The sequence below is a fragment of the Dreissena polymorpha genome, chromosome 3 (genome assembly GCF_020536995.1).
Source record: "Dreissena polymorpha isolate Duluth1 chromosome 3, UMN_Dpol_1.0, whole genome shotgun sequence".
NCBI classification, from domain to species: Eukaryota; Metazoa; Mollusca; class Bivalvia; order Myida; family Dreissenidae; genus Dreissena; species Dreissena polymorpha.
Genome location: NC_068357.1, coordinates 39,426,206 through 39,451,080, shown reverse-complemented (window position 1 = coordinate 39,451,080; position 24,875 = coordinate 39,426,206). Strand labels below are relative to the sequence as shown.

The window sequence follows — 24,875 nt, the reverse complement described above, 5'->3', positions numbered from 1 at the left end:
TGCATATTTTGCGAATTGAACTGTCTTTGAATGTATATGTATATTGAAAACTCTTTTGTAGTGATAATGAGCGATACAATTCTGGCATTTTATTATACCATAAATCTATACACTTATTTTACCCAAGCATTTTATATCCATATTATGATCAAACGCGATTGCTTGCTTTCACGATGATGTTTCGAACACTGCAGTAACGCACGATATTTAAACGTTATATTTGCAAGTACCCGTTAAATACGTTAATTGTGTAGCAGTAAATTTCCACAATATTTTTAATGTATTGTTATTATCAAACACTTTATTGTTATGTTTAAACAGAGACGTAGGTCTCTGGTTTAAACTGGCTAATATATATATATATATACTTAATAGTTCCTGTTGATCCATTTCGGACAAATGTACGTTTGTTCTTAAAATATGTTCAAATATTTTATTAAAGCAACTGTAAAGTTTTTGGCTTGACATGCCAATAGATGACATGGAGGTATCATAAATCGTGTTTAATGACCAGACACATGCGGTCTATGACCCCATACAGAGATATACAAGTAAATGTCCCTGGGTTTATGACACCCTGTTTTCTTAGTAATTGTCTGGACAGTATCCGATCATATCGAGATAATCGGTTTGTGAATAACAAAGGGGCAATTAAACACTGGGTGTTTAAAAATGCTGAAATAAAGAGTGTCAACATTGGTGTGAACAATTAAATAAAACATTTACATGTATCAAGAGGATGTAGTTAATCTGTAACAAGGTAAGTTTTTACAGACATATAGGTTCAAATCAGTTTCTTTATGTTGATTACATAAAATCAATCAAATTGTTGTTTGTTTTCGTCATTATTTGTGTTCGTTCATTGGATTCTATTTAATCTGAAAGAATTTCAATTTCTGAGTATTTTGTTGTTCTTAAAAAGGATCGCGAATATGATTGAAACCTTATCACGATGCGGTTCATCAAACGCAAACAATAGCAGAATGGCCGCAGTGTTGACGGCCAAAATTTGTGCACGCGCAAACTTGACGTCATTATCGGAATCCCTAAAACCTCCTATACACTTTGTTTATAATTCAATTCATTCTATGTACTACAAAAATAGAAAAAAATATTGAAGTTACACTGAACAACAACGACAACTTATATGTCCGCCATCTTGGTTTCGCTAGCGAACTACCTCCCGAGAGGGTTCGCTTCGGTTCGCGAACGTTCGCTGCGAACCGAGCGTTCAATAGCGAACGTTCGCGACGGTTCGCGAACTATAGCGAACGTTCGCTGTAACTGAACGCACTACCGTCTAAATGATAAAATGACCATTGACAAACACTGCATTGTTGTGTACAGACCAGTCTAAATGATGACATGACCATTGACAGACACTGCTTTGTTGTGGACAGACCAGTCTAAATGATAACATGACCATTGACAAACACTGCATTGTTGTTGGCAGACCAGTCTAAATGATGACATGACCATTGACAGACACTGCATTGTTGTGGGCAGACCAGTCTAAATGATAGCATGACCATTGACAAACACTGCATTGTTGTGGGCAGACAAGTCTAAATGATAATATGACCATTGACAAACACTGCATTGTTGTGGGCAGATCAGTCTAAATGATAACATGACCATTGACAAACACTGCATTGTTGTAGGCAGACCAGTCTAAATGATAACATGACCAATGACAAACACTGCATTGTTGTTGACAGACCAGTCTGTGGACAGATCAGTCGTGTTTCGTAAAAAAAACTCTGGAAAACGGAAAACTGGATTGAGAAAAGCTTACCGACGCCAGTATTCACTGAAATCAGTTGTATAACAGAGTAAGGTCATTACATAAAAAACAACCAAAAACACTTGTAGCCCAACCATGAGGCTCCAACTGGCAAGCAGTTGTGAATGAGATAATTGCAACTGCAAGATCATACCTGTTATTACTGCTTCATCACCAGCAAGGTTAGTATTATACAGCACCAGTGAGCCATTCTCGTCAACCAATGCCAGAATATGACAGCTGTTTGTTACTGCAACATGTGTATCACATATTTTATTTACAAGAGGGCCAAAGGATTAAAATAGGAAATAAATAAATTAATAAATGTTATAATAATGTTAAGACATGCTTTTATATGTGGTAATGTAAATAATTGTACAAAATACCATTAACATAATCAGCAAAATGTCATAAATGAGCCTGGGTTATGCAATTAATTTCTTCATTCAGACAGACTTTCCAAACGCTAAAATAAAGTCAGAATTTTGTACCATAACCTGTCAAAATTTATCGGACAGAAATGACATTTGTTTAACAAATTAAATGTTACATGTAACGGTATGTATGCATATAGACATAACTCTACCCATCTTCATGAATTCAAAAAGCAAAAGTATTTTTGTATTGGAATTATTAAGATTATTCAAATTATTATTAAATGTTAATCTGAAAATATGCAAACTAAAAGTAAATTTATTTTTTATGTTCACGTTCCACACTTACAGAAGAGGAATGTGTTATGATTCAATAATTAACTTTCAAAGTTTGTTACATGGTGTACCTACCAGTATACCATGGACACACACTAGGATTTTTGTATACATATGTAGTCTCAATTGTTATTTCCATCTTTTTTTCAAATTGTTTCACAGCTCTGTTTGCATGTTAGACATGAACAACAGAGAACATTTTTAAGACATATTTGTTAATCTACACTTAAGCATCTTCAAATTTCTTGATTTTCTATTGAATAAACAGGTAACAAAATATTTACATTTATTAAAGCTGCATGCCAATGGTGGTATGGGTGTTCCCTGAAAAAGAGCGATAATCAGTATATTCCTCATACATAGCTATCATGCATTTTAACAGATACATACTAAATTCAACAGCTGCATGCAAGTATGTTCAATGTATGAAGGGAACTGCAATATCAATTATTTTCTCTAGGTTTTATGTAAACAATGATGAGCAAGTTGCAATCATGTCCATATTTATATCCAACTTCTAAGGTTGTAAGATTTCAACAAGCCAGTGTATTTTTTCACATATTTTGGAATAGTGCCAGGTTCTTTTGGATTGGGGATAATCATGGTGTTTTAACTAAAATTGGGAAATGTAGTGTTGTTGTTATTGGTTTGCTAACATATTCTTCAAAATTGAGAATAAAAGTGTTTTCAATAATATATTTACTAAGGCCTCACAGAGCCTCATTGGAGATGAACAAATGTTAAAATAAAAAAAATAAAATTGGAAATCGTTAAGTCCCATTAGGGAAAGTATAGACTTTTCATTGGAAATGGGGCAATACTGTCTGAATGGGGCCAAATTTTACCCCCAAAAACACATTAAAACAATTTAAAAGCCTTAGGTTCGTTCAATATTATGATTACAAGTATCGCATTACCCACTCTTCTTCATCTGTATTTGTTACAGGATACTCATCTGTGCTATGGCAGTTAATGTTCTCAAGCAGACATGGGTCCACAAGCTGCTGTAAAGATTCTATAATGGAAAAAAACATTCGCGAAACTGAGGCGAAATAAACTTATTTCGTGCCGAGATCCATTATATGTAAAAACAATATATATATTGAATATATTGTGTGAAAGGCAGTAAAGACACATTAGTATTCCCTGATACGGGCAATTAAAGGGAAGTTTGCATAAAAAAATCAACATTCGCAGGGATCAAGCAACTGGGCAAAAAGGGCGATTATATCGCCACAGCTTCCCTTTAATGTGCATTTCTCTAGCTCCTACCCCTTGTTAAAAATCCACTTCTCCCTAAAACTGCCTCACTTCTCACTCTCAAGAGCTGAGGGAGAAGTGACTTCTCCCAAAATTTGGAGTCTAGCTTGATCCCAGACTAAATTGAGTGAAAAAACTTGATTTTGATGGAAGAACAACACGTTACAACAAGAGCTGTGTTTGTGAAACACAATGCCCCCTACTGCGCTTTGAAGCCATATATAATTATATTTGACCTTTGACCTTGAAGGATAACCTGGACCGTTCACCACTCAAAATGTGCAGCTTCATGAGATACACATGCATGCCAAATATCAAGTTGCTATCTTCAATATTGCAAAAGTTATGGGCAATGTTAAAGTTTTGGGACAGACACACACATACAATGACAGAGAGACAGGCCAAAAACAATATACCCCCATCACAGGCTTGGCGAAATTGGAAAAAATCAGCCTTAAGGGACTTCATGTAAGATATGTTCCAGTGTTGTTTCAAGCATGATCTTAGAGGTGTACATACACTATTCATAAGAGAAAAGACTCTACCACAGGAGTTGAAGGTCGGTTCAAAGCCGACAGTAAAACCAAATACTGTAAAATTTACAAACTGAGTTCGAAGACCAGTCATCTGATTCAGACAACATACAAACATCAGGCCTACAAAAAAAAGTCTATTTCTGGTTACATGCCTAAAAAATGTGGGTTGGTAGATAGGCTTTTTACCACAACACTTAATTGAATACACTGCAACTCCTATATCACGGTCTGTTCTATCGCGTTGTCCAATATATCGAATCGGCTATGGCTCCCAAAAAACTGACGAGCATCATACCAAAATAACATGTTTTAATCTGAGAATTTGCTGAGATGAAATCCATTTCAAGCTAGTATTTTACCCTTTTTTCAACCTCTTTAATTTCTGTTTAATCCGACATTCATAATCCAGTTTTGACCAGATTGTTCGCTTTCACTGTACATCACTTTAACACTTGTGTACTGTGATAAACAATAACCCCACTTGCCAAACATCACAGGTTATTTCAGGTGTTACCATTCTCTATTGTATTTTCTTTGAACTGCCAAAACACACAAGAAGGCGTATACAATTTAAATTGTTAATGTCATAAGTCAATACTGATCTATCTCAACAATCTTTGTTCGTAAGATATAGTGTAAACTACTTGCTTTTAATTTAGATGTAAAGATCTCTCAGTTTGTCAAAATGCACTACTATTAAAACCCATGCTTTCCATGAGGTTGAATGAAGTTATTTTGGACAAGGGGTCTAATTTGTGCATGCTTTCTTGAACAATAAAACTTGCAATGGTTTTAGGATTACACATTCAATTAATGGGGTTAAACAGGGTCGGTCAGGTAACCAGAAACAAGACTTCTTTTTTAGGCCTCATCTGTGTTTTTTGTCACTTTAGTGGTGGTATCATCTATGCATATTTTTTACTTTTTCGCAGCCGAGACAGAAGCAGACGGCCCAGGAACATTTTCATCCGTATCTAAACTCAAAGTCTGTTGTTTAAACAAATGATCAATTTTTTTACACGGTTCCGTTGCCTTTTTGTTTAGCGTTTTCTGATACGACTTTGAATTGTGCAACTTTTTTAACGAGTCACCCGAAGCGAGCGTAAGAATAACACCATAAAACGATGTAGACATACTTTATTCCCCTTGCGAAAAGTATTTTGAAAACATTGATTGATTTTGAAGTCCGAATTTGGCAAAATTATATTGTTTTTCTGATTTTTTATTTTGAGGGGAATATTTTACCTCATTTGGGGGAAAAATAAATACTTTTTTGATGGGGGAAAGCAGCTGAATTTCGGCCGTGAATTTTGCAGATTGAGGGCCCTGACAATGTAAAACAATAACATTTTTGGAGACCTATGATTAGTACATGTTATAAAGATATCACTAGAACATTGTTTATATTTAATAAACAACCTTTTTAAAACCATGCTTCATTAAGAAATTCATATTTTTAATTTCCCTATCTATTCTAAAACAAGGGTTGTTTGTAAAACATGCATGCCCCCCATATGGGCTGTCCGTTGTAGTGGCAGCCATTGTGTGAATACGATTTTTGTCACTGTGACCTTGACCTTTGACCTTGTGACCTGAAAATCAATAGTGGTCATCTGCGAGTCACGATCAATGTACCTTTGAAGTGTCATGATCCTAGGCGTATGCGTTCTTGAGTTATCATCCGAAAACCATTTTACTATTTCGGGTCACCGTGACCTTGACCTTTGACCTAGTGACCTCAAAATCAATAGGGGTCATCTGCAAGTCATGATCAATCTACCCATGAAGTTTCATGATCCTAGGCGTATGCGTTCTTGAGTTATCATCCGGAAACCATTTTACTATTTCGTGTCACCGTGACCTTGACCTTTGACCTAGTGACCTCAAATTCTATAGGGGTCATCTGCAAGTCATGATCAATCTACCCATGAAGTTTCATGATCCTAGGCGTATGCGTTCTTGAGTTTTCATTAAAAAACCATTTTACTATTTCTGGTCACCGTGACCTTGACCTTTGACCTAGTGACCTCAAAATCAATAGGGGTCATCTGCGAGTCATGATCAATGTACCTATGAAGTTTCATGATCCTAGGCCCAAGCGTTCTTGAGTTATCGTCTGACAACCACCTGGTGGACGGACCGACAGACCGACCGACATGAGCAAAGCAATATACCCCCTCTTCTTCGAAGGGGGGCATAAATATGTCAAAGCTATAAAGATTTTTTTTGTTAGAACGCAGTTGCCAATTTTGAGAATGAGTTTGAAGTAGGTGTTGTGTAACCAGTTGCATTTGCTAATTGTATGTGATAATCTTATTGCAAACATCAAATCAATGAGCGATTTCATTTTCATGATGTATTAAGGGGTTTGCTCTTCAAATTTTCACATTTGAAAAAAAAATGTTTGTTAGCATTCATTTCACATTTTTCCAGTTGCCAGGACCGACATTCTTGTTAAACCTGCCAAACCAAATGGAAATCAGCCGGTCTATCTGGCAATTTCGCCAAGCCTGCGATCATTCAATCCGGGAGCATAAAAATATTAGTCATGGTCACCAGTGCTTTTCACAAGATTTGTGTCGGGCAACCCTGGGCTGATAGGGGTGGTTCAGGAGGGGTGTCCCCTTCCGACGTTGTTTTCTTTAACGTGTCAATTCACGTTCTGTGGTGCGTTATACATGTAACTCAAAGAAAAACAGCGTGAAAAGACGTCCTTTGGTGCGCTATGACTCTTCAAGGAAATGCCCCAGTCATTTAAAAATATGTATAATTTTTTATATTGTTTGTTTTAAAACTTTCCCGCACAGATAGTAAAATCCCGACTCGAAAGATTCCCTAATACATCCATTTCAACCCGACTCTATTACTGTATACTTACTACTTTTTAAGTTTCAATTTATTACCCGATAATCCCGTTTATTCTGTTTTTATAAATCATTTTGTGGTAAATATTTATGATAAAAGCTCTCAATTATTTCTTTAACACAAACCTTGCCATTTTTCTATAGTATCAAATACATTTTAAGTGACTATTTATAGATTTGATGAAATATTGCCTCTAAACATGCGTCAATCTCCTGACGTGTTGTGTGCTTGTTAAAACGCTCAATACAAGCACACTTTCTATGCAAATGACGCAACGTTGTACATGCTGCATAATTTTCACTCTCTTTTTAATTGAGAAAAAGATTTGACACAAAATAAATTTGCACTGCTAATTTTAAGCAAGAATATTTTAACGTTGCGGTAACATTTACATTCAGAAGTGTGTTTGGGATTAAAAACGCGTTAACAATGACTTACGGGAATGGGTTTCGAATAACAATTTTTTTAATTCCCATTTGAGATTTCAACAAGTATTAACATTTGCGTTATGAATTAAACTATAATTTGTTTAAACACTTTACGAGTCTAATAAATGTTTTGAAATTCACGTTGTCCACGAGGATTATGGCCGGTTGCCATGATCAGTCATCTACGTATCGATTATCGGACGAAACATTTACAAGTGTGCATAATTAATTCAATGAAAATTTGTTAAAGCGCATAACGTGTCGAATAAATGTCAGAAAAACGAGGTGAATCAGTTCTATAAATGGATGTGCTGAAATATACATGTACTGGAATTAAATTGTTAGCGCATAATTGGAACTGGGAGTTATTTGCACAACTTACTCGCTATAAGTAATTAATTGTTTACCACTTGCAATTAATTTCTCGTATTAATTATGAGTCATAGGTAACACTTGTTTACAGTAAAAAGGTGTAAAGATGATGCCTGAAACCGTCTTTAATGTACTGTACTGTACTAGTTACTGGTTTTATATTATGTAAATGGTACAACTTCTTGCTAATCAAGCTGCGATAAACTCTTACTTCATGACCGACCTCAATAAAAAATAATGGTCAATAGTTAACCCCGCCCTCATAAGCATTCGCGTAAAAGATTGGACGATGAACATCACAGTTTGACGACTTGAAATTTACCTGATACATCCTTGTCACCATTTAAATGTCTGTGTAATGTGGCTAGAATAATCGATACGCGCCTCCTGCTATTCTCTTATCAGTGGATTATCCATTACCCCATGACTGTGGTGTTTATGGCGCTTACTTGCGAAAGTAGGTACAGAGTGCTCTTTTAAAACAGGGAATATTGATACACATCACTGATAGAGAAACCTTGATTTTTTTTACAATCTCCACTTTCATTGACTGAAAAATACACTGCTCGGAAAATTTCAAGTGCCCCAGGGACTCTGATTTCGAAATTCAAGCGCCCCAGCGAGGGATTGTTAAATGGCCTTTGGAAAGCTCTGATGGTCACAGGTTAAACTGTTTTCTAACAGCAAAAGGAAAATGGGTTACGAATATTGAGGTGTTAACAGCATTTTGAGGCGCATATAAACAAGAGGGCCTGAAAGGCCCAAAGTCGCTCACCTGAGATTCAAAGGCACTGACCTGTTCTGTGCAGCCCAAGATGTCATTAGAACAATTATGTTCTTACCAACTTTCATGACTAGTGAACACCCTGGCAGCCACCTTTTTCAACAGACCAGAACCATTTTCATACACATCCAAGATATCATTTAAACAAATATACTGACAAAGTTTCATGAAGATTCATAAGTCCATATAAGGAAAAATGACCTGCCCACTGGTGGCCATGTTTTTAAAGCAACTTGAACCATTTTCGAACTTGTCCAAAATATCATTGGGACAAATCTTCTGACAAAGTTTCATGATGAACGTACAATAAATACGGCTTCTAGAGTGTTTACAAGGTTTAAATATAGCTATATAAGGAAAAATGCCACGCCCCCTTGGCGGCCATGTTTTTCCACCAACTGGAACCATTTTCAAACTCATCCAAGATATCATTGGGACAAATCATCTGACCAAGTTTCATGATGATCAGACAATAAATATTGCCTCTAGAGTGTTAACAAGGTTTTACAAAAGCATGATATATAGCCATATTAGGAAAAATGCCCCGCCCCCTGGTGGCCATGTTTTTTAAGCAACCGAAACCATTTTCGAACTCATCCAAGATATCATTAGGACAAATCTTCTGACCAAGTTTCATGAAGATCGGAAAATAAATGTGGCCTCTAGAGTGTTAACAAGGTTTTACTAAAGCCATATAAGGAAAAATGCCCCGCCCCCTGGCGGCCATGTTTTTCAACCAACTGGCATCATTTTTTAACTTGTCCAAGATATTATTGGGATGAATCTTCTGACCAAGTTTCATGAAGATTGGACAATAAATGTGGACTCTAAGAGTGTTAACAAGATTTTACGATAGCCATATAAGGAAAAATGCTCGCCCCTTGGCAGCAATGTTTTTCGAGCAAACATGACCATTTTCGAACTCATCCAAGATATCATTGAGACCAATCTTCTGACCAAATTTCATGAAGATTGGACAAAAAATGTGGCCTCTAGAGTGTTCACAAAATTAGGTTTTACTATAGCCATATAAGGAAAAATGCCCCGCCCACTGGCAGCCATGTTTTTCAAGCAAACGTAACCATTTTTAAACGCATCCAAGATATCATACAGACCTATCTTCTGACCAAATTTCATGAAGATTGAACAAAGATGTGGCCTCTAGAGTGTTAACAAGGTTTTACTATAGCCATATAAGGAAAACTGCCCCGCGCCCTGGCGGCCATGTTTTTTCACTGATCTGGACCATTTTCGAACTCGTTCGAGATATCAATGAAACCAATGTTTTGACCAAATTTCATGATGATTGGGCAAAAATTGTGACTTTTAGAGTGTTCACAAGGTTTCTCTAAAGCCATATAAAGAATACTGCCCCGCCCCCTGACGGCCATGTTTTTCAACGGACCGGAACCATTTTTGAACTCAACCAACATATCATTTAGACAAACACTTTGACAAAGTTACATGAAGATTGGGCATCAAATGTGACTTCTACAGTGTTCATAAGGTTTTTCTTTTTTTTGACCTAGTGACCTAGTTGTTGACCCAGCATGACCCAGTTTCAAACTCAGTCGAGGTATCAATGGGACAAATGTTCTGACAGAAATTCAGACAATAAATGTGGCCTCTAGAGTGTTCACAAGGCAAAATGTTGACGACTGACAAAAGGCGATCACAAAAGCTCACCATGAGCACTTTGTGCTCAGGTGAGCTTAAAAAAACGGCGGAAATAAAACAACAACATAAATTATCATCAGTAAAATGTATGAAATAGAATTACAAATTAAATACATCCAACAACAGACAATCATTCATACAGCCGAACAAATGAGAATGCTAAATCATAAATTTTCAGGAACCGCTCATTTTTAAAGGACTTTTAACATACATTTAAGTAACAACCACCTAGTCTCATTTATAAGACGCGCAAAGAATATAGAGATACTTTTTATATGGGCTAAATTCTTTGGAACGTCTCATCAATGAAGGACCCATTATGTGGTGGACACCAGTAAGTTAAAATTTTCATCAATTTGCATAAAATTAAAAAATAACATTACCAACTCATTCAGTTTTAGTTCAGAAGTCCATTTTTAACTCCAATCGCAACAATATCACCGACTTCTTGCCATATTATGAAACAGATTTAAATATCTTGACCAATCAGAAGAAGGCATTACAGTGTAACGTGTATGTGTAATTATATTTAACATGAGCTTTCAACACCAAAATTACCTAACTAGATCTAGTATGCTCATCTTTGTCGATTTAATAAGCATATGTTAAAACAGATATGGTGCAGTTTCTAATCACTCTTCTAAGTTTCAACAACTTTTTATGCATGTCTTTTTCGCGCCTCTGTCTGTGTTGTTTTATGTACTTACATTCTACGTTACATAGGACGGTATACTGTACAATCTGTATCAATAATATTTATTTAAGGTATAAAAATAAAACATGTAATTTATTTCAGAACATTTTAATTGTCACTTTAGAAAAAAAACAATGCTTAATTAATCCAGAAAAACATAATAACATCGGTTTACTATGTAACCCTCTGCACCACAACAGACAAACGCAAACTGTATTTTATGCCGTTTATTCTTCCACATTTAAACCAGATGCTTTACATCGAGGTCGTGTTATCGATTTATATCTACACAGCGAGCAAATCGAGAGATATTGAAAAATTGAATAGTGGTTGGATTTAAATTGCTCAGGCGTGCAAAATTCAAAGTGTCATTACATGTACATAATTTTTTTGGAACATTATCGAGAAATGAATTATCTACACAGGTATGTAAATATTATTGCAATCCGTTGATATTAAGTTTCTGATATCGGGGCTTGAATGTTGCGCACAAAATCCTTGTGCAACAATATAAAGAAGGAAAAACGTCCAACATTATTCAAATGGTTCAGCCGTTCAGGCTTTTTCCGCTCCATTTTGGGAAAACGCCACACTGGAATTTTGGGAATTTCGCGTCGTGAAAACCCCCATTTTGGGAAAAAAATTAATCGCAAAATTGGCTCAATTGGGAAAAATTATTGCATATAAATAGTGTTTCTTATATTTCAAAGAAGCCGTTAACTGGTAAATAACGACTATTTGGATAACTTATTATTAAAATTTTACAAAAATATTATGAACATGTGTGATAGGTGCAGGTTTTTTAATCTTAATTTGGTGAAAAGGCTTTGCCTTTTATGAGGTAAAAAAAATCGCTCGAAGCGCCGGATTTTGAGGAAAATAAGGAAAGTCTTAAATAATCATTTACATATTTTACAGTTTTTAAAACAAATTCAAGGCAACAGATAATTTAATTATGCAATACTTTCTATTTTCTACACCGGATCAGGTCAACTTATATATTTTAAGGGTAAAAAAAAAAAATATTTTTTTTTTTATTTTTTTTTTTGGAATTGGGAAAAAAAATGTTCAATTGGGAAAAAAACAACCAGATTTGCATTTGGGAATGGGGCCGAATTTCGGACCCGTGGCATAGGGAGGAAAAAGCCTGCCGTTGTACGCTCCAAATATTACCGGACTGTCTAAAATATGTATATATGACTCATATCCGCTGATATGAACGAAAAGTGTGAAAATGAACGAATATAGGCAATATTTATGTGTTTTTTTGCAGTTTTGTTATGAACACTGTTGAATTAAAATTCACAATATGTGATAAATATGTTAAGAATGCCTCAAAATAGAGCAATTTAATAAAAAGCGGTGGTCTGACTGGTCGTTCATATTTGTGAATATTAATTTGGAGTTACTGAAATTAAAATGCCAATGGAAAACGCTTTTAAATTCATTTGAGCGTAACATTACACATTAACCAGTGCTCCAGCTAGCAATAAATAGAGGGGCGCTGCGCCCCTCTAAAATTTGCCCACTTAAAAAGCGCCCCTCTATTTTTCTGTCAAATCAAATGCCCTTTTGATCTCTAAATTCCTGCTTTCAGGCCATATAAATCGCCAGAAACATCGACATGAATACACAGATAACACCCTTACATGACTGCCTGTGGTGTAATAAGTCAACACATTGTGAACAAACAAGCCCCAAGGGCATGGTTTGTTATCAGATCACTAATTTGCCTTTTGTTGCAGACGATAGTAACATGCTGTGAAAGATTATTTCCGAGGTCACGCTTTTGGTTAGGCACAATCACACTGAATGAAATCAAACTCAGCACTATTGATTTTTTTAAACTTCTGAATTCTTTGGCTATAATTTTTTGTTTGCAAAAATAGTGATTTTTTAATTAAAAATACCTATTAACATTTGAACATTCGGTCATTTTTAAGTCCGAAATTACGGAATTATTTGTGTTTGGATTTTATTTCTGAACTTTAAAACACTGTCTGTCCTCAATCATGATGAATTTTAACATGAATAGGGGCAGACAGTTGTTATTTCAACAAATAAAGACCTTGTTTGGAAGGAGGATTAATCACTCTGCAAGTAAAATGTAATGTTGATATTGTCATATATTTTCGCGACCTAACAAAACTGTCAACGTTGTTGACATTAGTTGAAATAACGTGTTGTGAAATAAATATATCCTATTATTAACAACAACAATGTTTCATTTCAATCTCCAGACTGGATGACATTGATCATTGTTTAGACTTTAAATTTGTCAATATAGATTTTTGTTTTAATTAATATTATTATTGTGGACAAACATTGGCTCAAAGTTATTTAAAGCAAGGAATTTAAGTAGTGACAGTCACAACGTTTTTTTGACCCAGTGAAACCTTGAATTTATTTAATGTTTTCTTCATTTACATTTCTTTTAAAAGGCCACTGATGCTGAAACTGGAACCTGAAAGATTAACATGCAGTTCAATGATGATACCTGAATAAAAAAACATCAAAATCCCCCCCCCCCCCACAAACACACACCGGAAAGAAATATGATATCTACATATCTCTAATGCGTGTAGTCGGATGCTAGCCCAAGTCAGTTTGGAAATTGGCTACTAAGTTGTTTTCCTTTGCGCCAATGTAGATAGTAATATATTTATTGTAATTTCATTACACAAAATGAGGAACAGCATACAATTGGTGAAGTCATCCAATGCACTAGTGTTTACAATTAATAAGTATATAGTATAACCAAAGTAATATACTTAAGTATATTTATAACCCATAGCCCTTTTTTCCAAAATAATGTGTGAAATGTGCCCTTTTTGGGGAAGCTCCCCTCTATTTTGAAAAGCTGGCTGGAGCACTGTTAACAACGTGTATTTTTGTCACAGAACGATTTTCATATAACAAAAATAAAGGAAAAAACATTTAAAAATCCATTATCTGTTCATATCCGCATTTTTCAGTCATATCCGCTGATACGGGCAAAAGCCCGCGAAGCGGGCGTTGACCGTTTATTTGTATCACTTTTCTGAAATACAAAGAGACATTACCTTATAGCAGTCTCCGCCAAACATGGTCGGACCGACGGACATGTCCTGTAAAATTTTGTAAGGTCCGGCCTGTCGGTCTAATTTACAGGACCGATTGTCCGGTAAAAAAAGAACGAAATTGTTGATTATTTATGTTTTTACGGCTCTGAAAGTTTTCCGCGGTATAAAAATAGCGATCGCGTCTTTCCGTTCCAACGCTCTACTCTACGGAATTTTTCGATGCACCTGATTGGTCCATTTTTTTGCGTCGTTTCCATATGACGAATGCTTGTCAGGAGGGTCTAAATCCATGACGGCCTAGTCGCTAATTAAGTTAATTATAAATCTGATTATTAAATGAAACAAATATCAATTTGTATGGACGTAATCGAGATAGTTATTAATAATTGTGATCATCTTCATTCGCAATGTCATGATCTTGACAGTCAATGTTCCTGCGTGAAAAAGGCTGGAGATCAATGATCTAAGCCGTCGTGGGTTTAGGCCGTATTGACCAGATTCCTCTCTGACATGCGCACTGACACTTAGCAACAAGAATCAACAAACGCTACCGCCGAGTTTGACTTTGAAAACTGTTTGAAAAATGTTTCTACGATATTACGAGGGAGCGACTCCCGGTGGAAAACGACCGGCACCACCTGAAAATAAAATGCTCCTAAATTCTTTTTGTACATAGTGCAATTATAATGATAAATGTGTTCAATAGTTTTCAGAACATGTTTCATAAAACTAAACAAGTACCATGTATGGCCGCTTTTCGTGTGATTGTATTAATATATTTATGTAGTTGGTAGGTCCTGTGAAAAAAGAGGAGGTCCTGTATTTTTTCCCAGTTTACAGGACCTACTGTCCTGTAAAAATTTGACTAGTTTGGCGGAGACTGTTATAGGGATACAAGTCAAATAATTTCTGCCGTCACCTATTTTCGCGATGGAAAATCATAGAGCGCTGGAGCACATAGGCACTTCGACAAACGCTATATGACACGTAGATGCATTCCTCATGAAATAATACGGCATGGCAGTAATTATTAAGTAGCGAATCGTACTCTATGTTATTGTATTATGATTTTCTACGATCAAAATACGTCTGTTTGCCTCCCTGTGTGACACTTCCTGTTTCTCATAATGCATTGCATATTGAAAATTTCTCTAGATGTTGTTAACAAAATCTTAAAAAAGATAACCCGTCTAAATTATTTGCGTACTTCCGGTTTACAAAACCGAATAAGATTAGTTTCGAATTAACTTCTTCAATGAAACCAATATTCTATAGTTAATATTATCCCTTTACATAAATAAACAATTGTTTAAAAGTTTAATTTGTTCACAACATGAACGGCCGCGTTTCTTTCGTCGACAACTATACATGTGTGTGTGACGTCACTGCTTTCGTCGATACGTCATTAAGAAGTAAAAATTGAAACTGACATACTCTGGCGGATGTTTACATTGTTGAAATTTAATAAATTAATGGAATGCACTCGATTGGTAAGTCATTATTCAATTAAAATATTGCGTTTGGTTACATAAACATCAATCTATATACATGTAAGATTGCTAAAGATTACCTTTGATAACATGGGAACTGTTTTTGGCACATACAAAATTTCGCCGATTTTTTTATTTTTAAATTTAAGGTCATTATTATTCAGTCAAACTAATGGAACATAAAAGTTATCATTTTATTAAGTTTTGGAGTTTTTTCTTGAGTATATTCTACATGATTATTCTCAAGACCCTTTCTTTTGTGATGTATTAAGTTACGTTGTGATTGTAAACAACATTGCATCTCCGACTCATACTCGATCATTTTCGTACCAAACTGTTTCAAACTGTAAAAAATCAAACTGTGCTTACATACACATTAGAAATAGACTAATTCATATGTACATTTTATGGATTCTTTTTGATTTTCTTTTAGAAGCTGCATTGTCAAATGCTGGACTTCACACATTCCATGCAGCATTCTGCTGAGCAAAACTGACTGCGTGCTTTGTACTCAACAACGAAGCAATTCTGGACCTATAAAGCTTGACCGGGACTGAAACATTAGCAATTGTGACTCTGTAATGTTCAATGTTAGTGGACTGTAAAGAAACTGCAATTATTGTGAAGAGACTCTGTATGTCTGTAAGCAAAAAGAATATACAGCATAACAAATATCAGGTGTGAAAACAATGTGAAAAATAGTGAAATTAACAATTTGCAATCAGGCATGTCAAATGAATTGTTGATATTAAAAATGATAGTTCCCAGGCAGCTCTAGACGTTTGTTTCTGTATTTCTATTACTAGTATTTATTCATAAAATGTATGCCACAATTAAAAAGCACACTCTGTTGAAGACCATTGTGTTGTCTCATTGTGTGATGATGACTTTGAGTAATACATTGCACATTAAACAATATCTACTAAGTTGTTTTTAAGTATCAGATTTCTTGTTTATTATATAAATGAATGTTAATTTTTGCTTAAATATAAATGTGCATAATGCAGTGCCAGTAGCACACTTTGCAATATTTTAATTACAAAAGAGTGTGTTGTACACTTGAACTTATACCTATAATTAATAATCCTTGCCTAAAAATTCATTTGACACACCTGAGACCATGTTGTGTATTGCCATTATTATTTTGCACATTATGCTGACACTTTGAAAAATTGCAAATAAGCGAAAAGCAGAAGTTTAGTCTTGTCAACTGTCTCTGATTACCACTGATTACTTACTTTTGAAGACCATATAAGAAGCGAAAGTGTAGGATACGGTATTCATTTTATTTGATGACTGCTTGTTATTATTTCTTCATAGAAGGCGTACTGGATGAGTGGAGTATTTTTTTTGGTTCTACATCTTTGATGAAGTCAACTCATTGACATTTAAATTTTAGTGCCATGACTGAGCGTGTTTTTTAACTAACAAACGCGTGGTAGGAACTTACCGAATATATGCAAACTCATAACATTGTGTCTAATACTATATGTGTTGAGTGCACAGAAACAAGGGCGAGAAGATAAGGGTATAAATGAACATACTGAATGTGTTATTTTGTTAATGAGCTTGAACATACAAAAACTTGACTTTAATCAATTGGGATGTACATGCAGTTTAATAATCGGGTTGTTATTTTATAATCATATTCATGTGAAAACTGCCTCATTCACATGCAATACGCAGCTGCTGTCTATATGTTTAATGCCACATTCCATAATGACTGAATATCTTTACTTTCAAAACATGAAAATGAATTAAATGAAATGAAAATAAACGAAATAATGTAACTAAATTCAGGTGAAAAATATTTGATGATATTTTATTTAAATTTTGTTATGGAAAATTCTTTACTGGTAAAACAATTCTTGTTGATAACAGTAAATTCGTGATAATAAGTATGTTGTTGTTTATTTTTTGTCTCACACATAAAGTGACGGGTACACTCATATATTTAGCGTTAAGCTTATGATGTGGGTCTTCATCATAAACCTAAATTTTTGCTACTAGTATTTTCTCCTTAGCACCAACCTAGTAATGTTCAATCTGTGTATGCCATAAGCGATAGTTTTTACCAACTGTTAATTCCTGAGGATTCAGAAAAATACAATAAGTTTACCACATTTCATGACATAAGCTCTAACAGTGCGGAAGATATGCAAAGAGTATTGTGTCCAAAGCCAAAGGTGATATTTCTGGTCTGTGTAATTTTGCGCAGTGAATGAGGTCTATGCACTTCTTTCAAGATATAACACTCCCGCAAGCATTGTTGCATTTATATATTTATTAACATTAATTAAGTACAAAAAGTTTTTTATTTACATATGCAGGGGATACATTTACGAGGTCGATGATTTAGACATGGGACCAAAATAATGAAGTACGGCACCTTTCTTTTTTTATGCCAGGGCTCGGCCGTGAGGGCGACGTGGGCGACATCTTCGCCCGGGACATAATAATGTCGCCCTTAAATTACATGAAGGAGAATTTGACTTCGCCTTCTTTTTTTACAACATCGACGTTTTTTTCTCTCAACTTTTTCATCTAAAAATTCTCTATTTTCACATGTCATAAAGTCACCGATGACGCTTGTTATGTTATCAGTTTATTATCACAGCAAAAGATCGACTGCTGTGAAAGCTTATCCAGGCAACTAGCATACATAGGCATTCACTCCAAACAATAACGGTTTAGATCAAAAGATCATAGCGAGTGTCATTTCGCCGACAGTTTGGATAGTTCTCTGTTCTGCAAGCCCAATTAGTACACGCCTTGCAGGCGGAGTTAAGCGGTACATTAACATCGATAGTTACCAATGAGAACGCGCACATTGTATATAAATATGCAATAGTTTACCTGAGCGATGAAATGACGTCGTTATAGACATGTATTTACGCTCAAAAAAGTTTACACGCGCAACACATTCCCAACAGTAAATATGAATACGATTTATTCTAGTATGTTCTACTGTTTACTTGTTTCGTGTTTCAAAACTCTTAAACACTAATTATCCAGTCGATGTGCAATTTATTTTGTCAGACATTAATTCATAACCATATAAACGAAAACTAACAACCCACCCGTGCAAATTGTAGTGCTAATTACCATATTTTTATCTACCGTATCCATACGTAAACGACTTTATTTTATATCCCGCAACCTCTTTGGGCGTGCTGTAAGTTGTCTAATGATTACGTGATAATCACGGACTCTAGATTACATTCGATAATTACATGTTTTTGGCAGACGGCACAGTTAAAGAAAGTCTGAAAAATTATTAAAGAAAAACAAAATTGATCAAAGGTCTATTAATTACGTAGATCCACTACTGTAAAAGTCCAGCGAGTTTTGTCAGTTTGTTAATCCACCGATAATTACGAGTAACACCCATCTTATATAAACTGGAATCACAGCTCATTTTTATACTAACAAGTCCTAATACTACACAATAGACATTGAGAAAACACATTTCCTGGATAAGATATAAATTATCCGAGTAGAATAAAATTGCTACGTCATGACTCATGACCTTCAACATTGCACATGGCAGATGTATTGTAACATTAAACCTGCGTTCAATTCAAAGCTGGTGATTCAAATTACAAGTAGACTAATGGTGATTCAATAATGGAGAAAGCATTCACTGGATTTAACAAACATGTACGTGTAATAAGGTTTGTTAAACCAGATAACAACAAGGAAAATTTGGATTATTAAATGAAACAGGTAAGGCATTCTCAAGTGTACATATTTCGGATATGTATACAATTCGGATAAACAGTAATAGATATACTATATGTAATCTATAGGTCTTTGGTCCCATGCAATAAGATTGTGTTTTGTTAAGACTCGTTTTTACCGCAATTTGGTGATTTCATGAAGCGAAGAATTCCCAATGGCATTGGTACCGGGCCTTTTCCCAATTGGGTGAAAAAAATCACTGTCCAATTATCATGTATTGATACATTATGATGTAAATAGGGTTTGGATTGTCATTGCATTATTAAAGTACTGTTTATTTTTATGATGCACATGGAAATCACAAGTTTTATTTGTATCAGGGGTGGCGAAATCAAATGTCCGAGTTGCCCGAGTCGTACATTTGCTTGTCTGGGCAACTGATTTTTTTCAATTAAGTTGTCCGTGGACAACAAGTTTTTTAAAAGTCGGGTCCAGGTATACAAAAAAATACATTGTATTAAAGCCATAATTAAGTTTTACAAAACCGGATGTTGACATGCGATTACATTGTCAGTGCTATTTGCGGAGCAATCAAGCTAAAATACGGGCACTCTCCTGCGCAGTGATCTCCCTTATGCTATAAGAGACCAGGAACATGCCGCATTTTAAACATTCGGCCTGACTGTTAGACAGTGTACAGACTGGTTTCTTTATTTTTACAATCAGACAGAAATAAAAAGTATCAACGGAAGATAATCAAAACACGGTGTACCTTGTTATTTAAGACGACTTTAATGGTAAAAATGGAACATTTAGTTTTTTTAAATCTTCAACAACGGAGCAAAAACCCGAAGCTTTGAGCAGTCCACCTCCCAAAAAAACTAACAAAGATTATGATAAAAAAATATGATCTATTAAACGCACCAGAACTTTTCAAGAAACTTGGCTAACAGATTTTCAATGGTTACCAGTTGATGATAATCAAATTGCTACCAGTAGCGGCGCACAGCCTCAGTCCGATGAGGTCGACATATTGAACTAGTTTAATTTGTTAAGATTACGGTGCACTTATGTTCAACACATGTTTTAATAACACTAGCTTTGCAAGATTAAAAGTTTTAGAAAGTCTTTATATTGTTTATAATATACTGCTATAATAAATGTACTATTGAAATTAAACTATAAACAAAACTAGCAAATCATACTCATTTTGGTATATTCCACATTGTTTTACATTAATTAATAAATGCGTTTATAATTTATATAAACATTAACGGACAAGTGTAGTTCAGCAACGGACAAGTTAAATTTCCTAAATGGTTGTCCGTGGACAAGTATATTTTTTTTAGATTTCGCCACCCCTGTGTATGAATTGATTTATGTGACTTAATATGTAAGGATTTATTGAATTTGAAAATAGTATTTGTTTGTCATTGATGATGATACTAAGGCTTGGTGTAATGAGGGGTATAAAACAAGCAAAGATTTTATTAAACGCCGAACAGAAATCACTTGTCCTTCTAGTGGCCTCACTTCTCCCTAAATTCAGCTCAGAGAGAAGTCACTTCTCCCTCAAGTTTGAACCTAGGCTGAGCCCTGTATGCTTAAGTAAAATAAAATCGTTTTAGAAATAATCTCGCTCTAAAACATAAATGGCATCCCTGCATATGGAAAACATCAATAAAACACAGTTTCGCGAGATTTTTATTTTATTTTTTAAAATTATAACATTGTTTTGAAAAATGGAAACAAAAAATGAAATACATGTTTAAGAGTTTGAAAACAGTACAAGGGGTTACTATACAAAAAGCATAGCTTCATAAACTTGTTTAAGATTTAAACAAATGATATTTTATTGTTTTGCTAAACTAGTAATTACATATTGTTTTGTAAAGAAATTGAATGTTTTGTTGCATGATAATGTGCAGACATATATTACCCGAGTTATCTTTATCAAACATCAAATAAGCTTTTGCCCGTAAATTAGGTAGCACCTATTATCATATTATGATTCATATACGCATTTTAGTCGTTACCAAATATTACCAATATAAAAAGTAGCTTAATATTTGAGAGCGTCAACAAGTTGGACTAACAACCACCCTACTTGAATCACACGTTGGGGAAAATGTCATAATAATAGCATTCATGATTGATGTGAACTCAAGCAGCATAGAAGAGCCGGCAATCCTAAATGCGATCATCGGATTTGTAGACCGGGGCTCTACCAACAGAACTAGGCAAAATTAACAACACGCTTCCGCGAAATCTCATGACGATAAAGATTGTTTTTTAATTTCAAACAAAGAGATATATAAACAATTTGAGTAAAATAACATTAGCGATGTATTTAAAATACTTTTGTTTTTATTTTCAACTCCTGTAGACAATTTGTTGCGGTATTTTAAGATCATCGTAGCTTTTAAGATATGTTTGTGTTTTGTGTATCTCCCGCGAATATGATCACTTCCTAGTAGAGTTTAAAGACAAATCGGCCTAAATTCAAAATGGTCGAATAGTTTAGTTCCCGAATTTTAATCTCCACGCAGAATTGTCGTTCCATTCTCTCACAAACAATCTATGCCATTACAAAAAAATCTAAATACTAAATATGGTAGGATTTTTGTTTAAGTATAAATATTATAAAAAGTATTATTATTTTCTTTTATATTTAAAAAAATAGTGTACATAGCAAACAGTTTGGATCCAGATGAGACGTATAAGTTTAGGTTAATATTTTTTTACAAAACATGAAAAAAAGCAACAAAAGCAAAGGGAATATTATTTACCCCGTGGTTCGGCTATCATCGCATGGTTGGTTATAACCGCATTGATTTATTTCAGCTATGCTGGTTCCAATAAAGAAATCGCGGAGGTAATCATATCTTTGGCATTAAATAATGAGAACGTACTAATAACAATCGAGCAATAATAACGGACACACACGGGCCGTGTAAATATAGTGTACGGATTGATCATGAATATGTAAATGCATATTATGTTCATATAATTGATTCAAGTATAGCAATCATCAGTTGATATATAATTATGTCTTCTTAGTACTGGCAAACCATCTTGTTATGGTAAAGTGTGGGTATGCTAAGTGACAGTTGTGATATGACGAAAATATTGCTTAGAACGACATAAATACATGCACATAAGCCAAGAAAAATTGTCAATTGATCCGATTGCAAATATTCCAAATGTATTGATTAATCCAAATAAACAAGTGCGGTTGCTTTTTCAAAATTCTAAATTTATTGCATTCACAACGATCATTATAAAAGATAAGAATTGACAGTACTCCGGCTTATCAGTCGTAAGGACATAAGGCAAAATCACTGCAGTTTTTGTTACGAAACTAAGATTTGTAATAGCATTCTGTTCATAAGATTTGAGTTTATAAGAATAATTAGTGACATAACGTTAAACACTTATGTTCACATTTATGATTTTCACCATTAAAGGGAAACTTATTTTCAATTATAGTCAGTTTTGTCAAAAACACGTATTTAAAAATAAAATTCAAACGTTAACTCATTAGTTTAGTTAAATGTCCATCTTAATGTTCTTATTCCAGACACTTCTGCTTTTTTATTTTGATGAGATGAACTATACAGATGTGAACTACGGTATTCGCCATGACTGGTCTACACAAGTGAGAATTAAGTGATTTTTGTCAGAGAGAAAAACACACGCTAACTCCCACGTGCACGTATATAATCTATAACGCAAATATTGGTATTTTTTCTAGAGAAATAATAATTGACATTCAGTTTTAGCTGAAATCTTTACTTTCATTTCACGTGTCCCGTAATCTGGATGGCCGTTGGGGCACCACAGATGATCTGGCAACCAGTTCTCTCCATTCCTCTCGCCTCTCAGACTGTCTCAAGGCTTCGCTGAGCCTCATCCCTGTCCATTCTGAGACGTTGTCCTCCCATCTTTTCCTTTGTCTGCCTCTCCTCCTCCCTCCTTTTACTGTGCCTTGTAACACAGTCTTGGCAAGCCCTGACGATCGTGAGACGTGCCCACACCACTTCAGTTTGCGTCTTTTCACAGTGGTCAGTAGTTCTTCATGGGGCCCGATGGCTTGCCTTATTCTGTTTCGGACGTCCTCGTTTGTGATGCGGTCCTTGTAAGAGATGCCGAGGAGTCGTCGAAAGCATCTCATTTTCATGGCCTGTATCCTTCTCTCCAAGTCAGCTGTTAGTGTCCATGACTCACAGGCATACACAAATATGGACATGACCAGGGCACGCATCAGTCTGATCTTTGAGCTGAGGGCTATGTTCCTGTCCTTCCTGATGGTCTTGAGTTTTGTGAGTGCTGCTAAGGCCTGAGCAATTCTGGCGAGTATTATAAATATTTTATTAAACTATCATAAAATAGTTGAAATACTTAATATATAATAATACATAAGATTTTAAGTAACGAAAATTACAGTAAACAGCATAAGAATTACTTAAAATCAGACCAAACGTTATAATTATCTTATGCAAATATCGAACATTATATCACGGCTGTTAATCACGGGCGCAACTCTTTTTTGCGATGCATTAGTAAATTAGCCGAAGCAACTTCCGAGGTGCGCTCAGGACCGAATGTTTTGAAATTGTATGGATAATTTTAGAGGATGATTAGGTTTTATATGTGTTTTTTTCAGCATACATCGCATTATTTTAAAACCGGGCAATTTAGTGCGATTCAGCGAATATTAATTCATCCAAACAATGTACATAAACATTTAATCACAACCCATTTAAAAACGTGAGAAGCTTTTTTAGTTATGGCATGGTGGAGTTTTAAAAAAGCATTTCGATGAGTTTTTCCTGTGTGACGAGGCAAACTTCCACCAAATTAAATCGCAAACGACATCAAACGAACGCGTACTACATATAAATTAGATGCTGCATGCACACAAATAGTGGCTTTCTGACGATGAAATAGATAATTTTGCATTTTTCCAAAAGAGATTGAACCAACGTTAAGGAGTTAGCGCTTATGATAGGAGGCGGCGCAAATGCACGATGTATTAATGAACAGTCGTATCGAAATAACATCATCCCATGACGAACATTTGATAGATAATATCATTTGTTATATTTACTTTTTTCAACGTACATACGATGTCCTTAATCTTTAAAGAACATAAATACATTCTATAATTAATAAGATGTTGTGTTTTATATAGGTATAAGTAATCAACTCAATCAAGCAGTCACCAACCTGAATAGAACATATTGTACGATATATACCAAAAATGTGTAATACCGGCACTCAATAAAACCAAGTACTAAATGCACAACATTTTCAAGATACTTCATCGACAGCAATTATTCTATACTGTATGATAATTCGCGAAATACATATAAGATAATACTTTTTTTGAAACGATTACATGTAGTTGTGTTCCTTAATCCAATTGCTTAATTTACTAAAAGACCAAGGTCAACGAATCTTAATTAGGCTCTATATGTTGTTACCATCATCAACTCCGAAAACTGAAGACAGCTTTTGTCTTTTTTCGTTC

General features: G+C 34.9%; 1 protein-coding gene across 1 annotated transcript in view; it reads right to left on the bottom strand.

Moving 5' to 3' along the window:
* Positions 1-21,822, bottom strand: part of LOC127873759 (denticleless protein homolog B-like) — a 49,205-nt gene extending 27,383 nt beyond the window's left edge. Inside the window, exons 1-4 of the mRNA XM_052417717.1 lie at positions 21,702-21,822; positions 3,411-3,508; positions 2,778-2,817; positions 1,938-2,033 (exon numbers count right to left, since the gene is read on the bottom strand). Coding sequence (XP_052273677.1) covers positions 1,938-2,033; positions 2,778-2,817; positions 3,411-3,508; positions 21,702-21,756 — 289 coding nt within the window. The 5' untranslated portion in view covers positions 21,757-21,822. The remainder of the gene's footprint in view (positions 1-1,937; positions 2,034-2,777; positions 2,818-3,410; positions 3,509-21,701) is intronic.
* Positions 21,823-24,875: the final 3,053 nt, after the last annotated feature.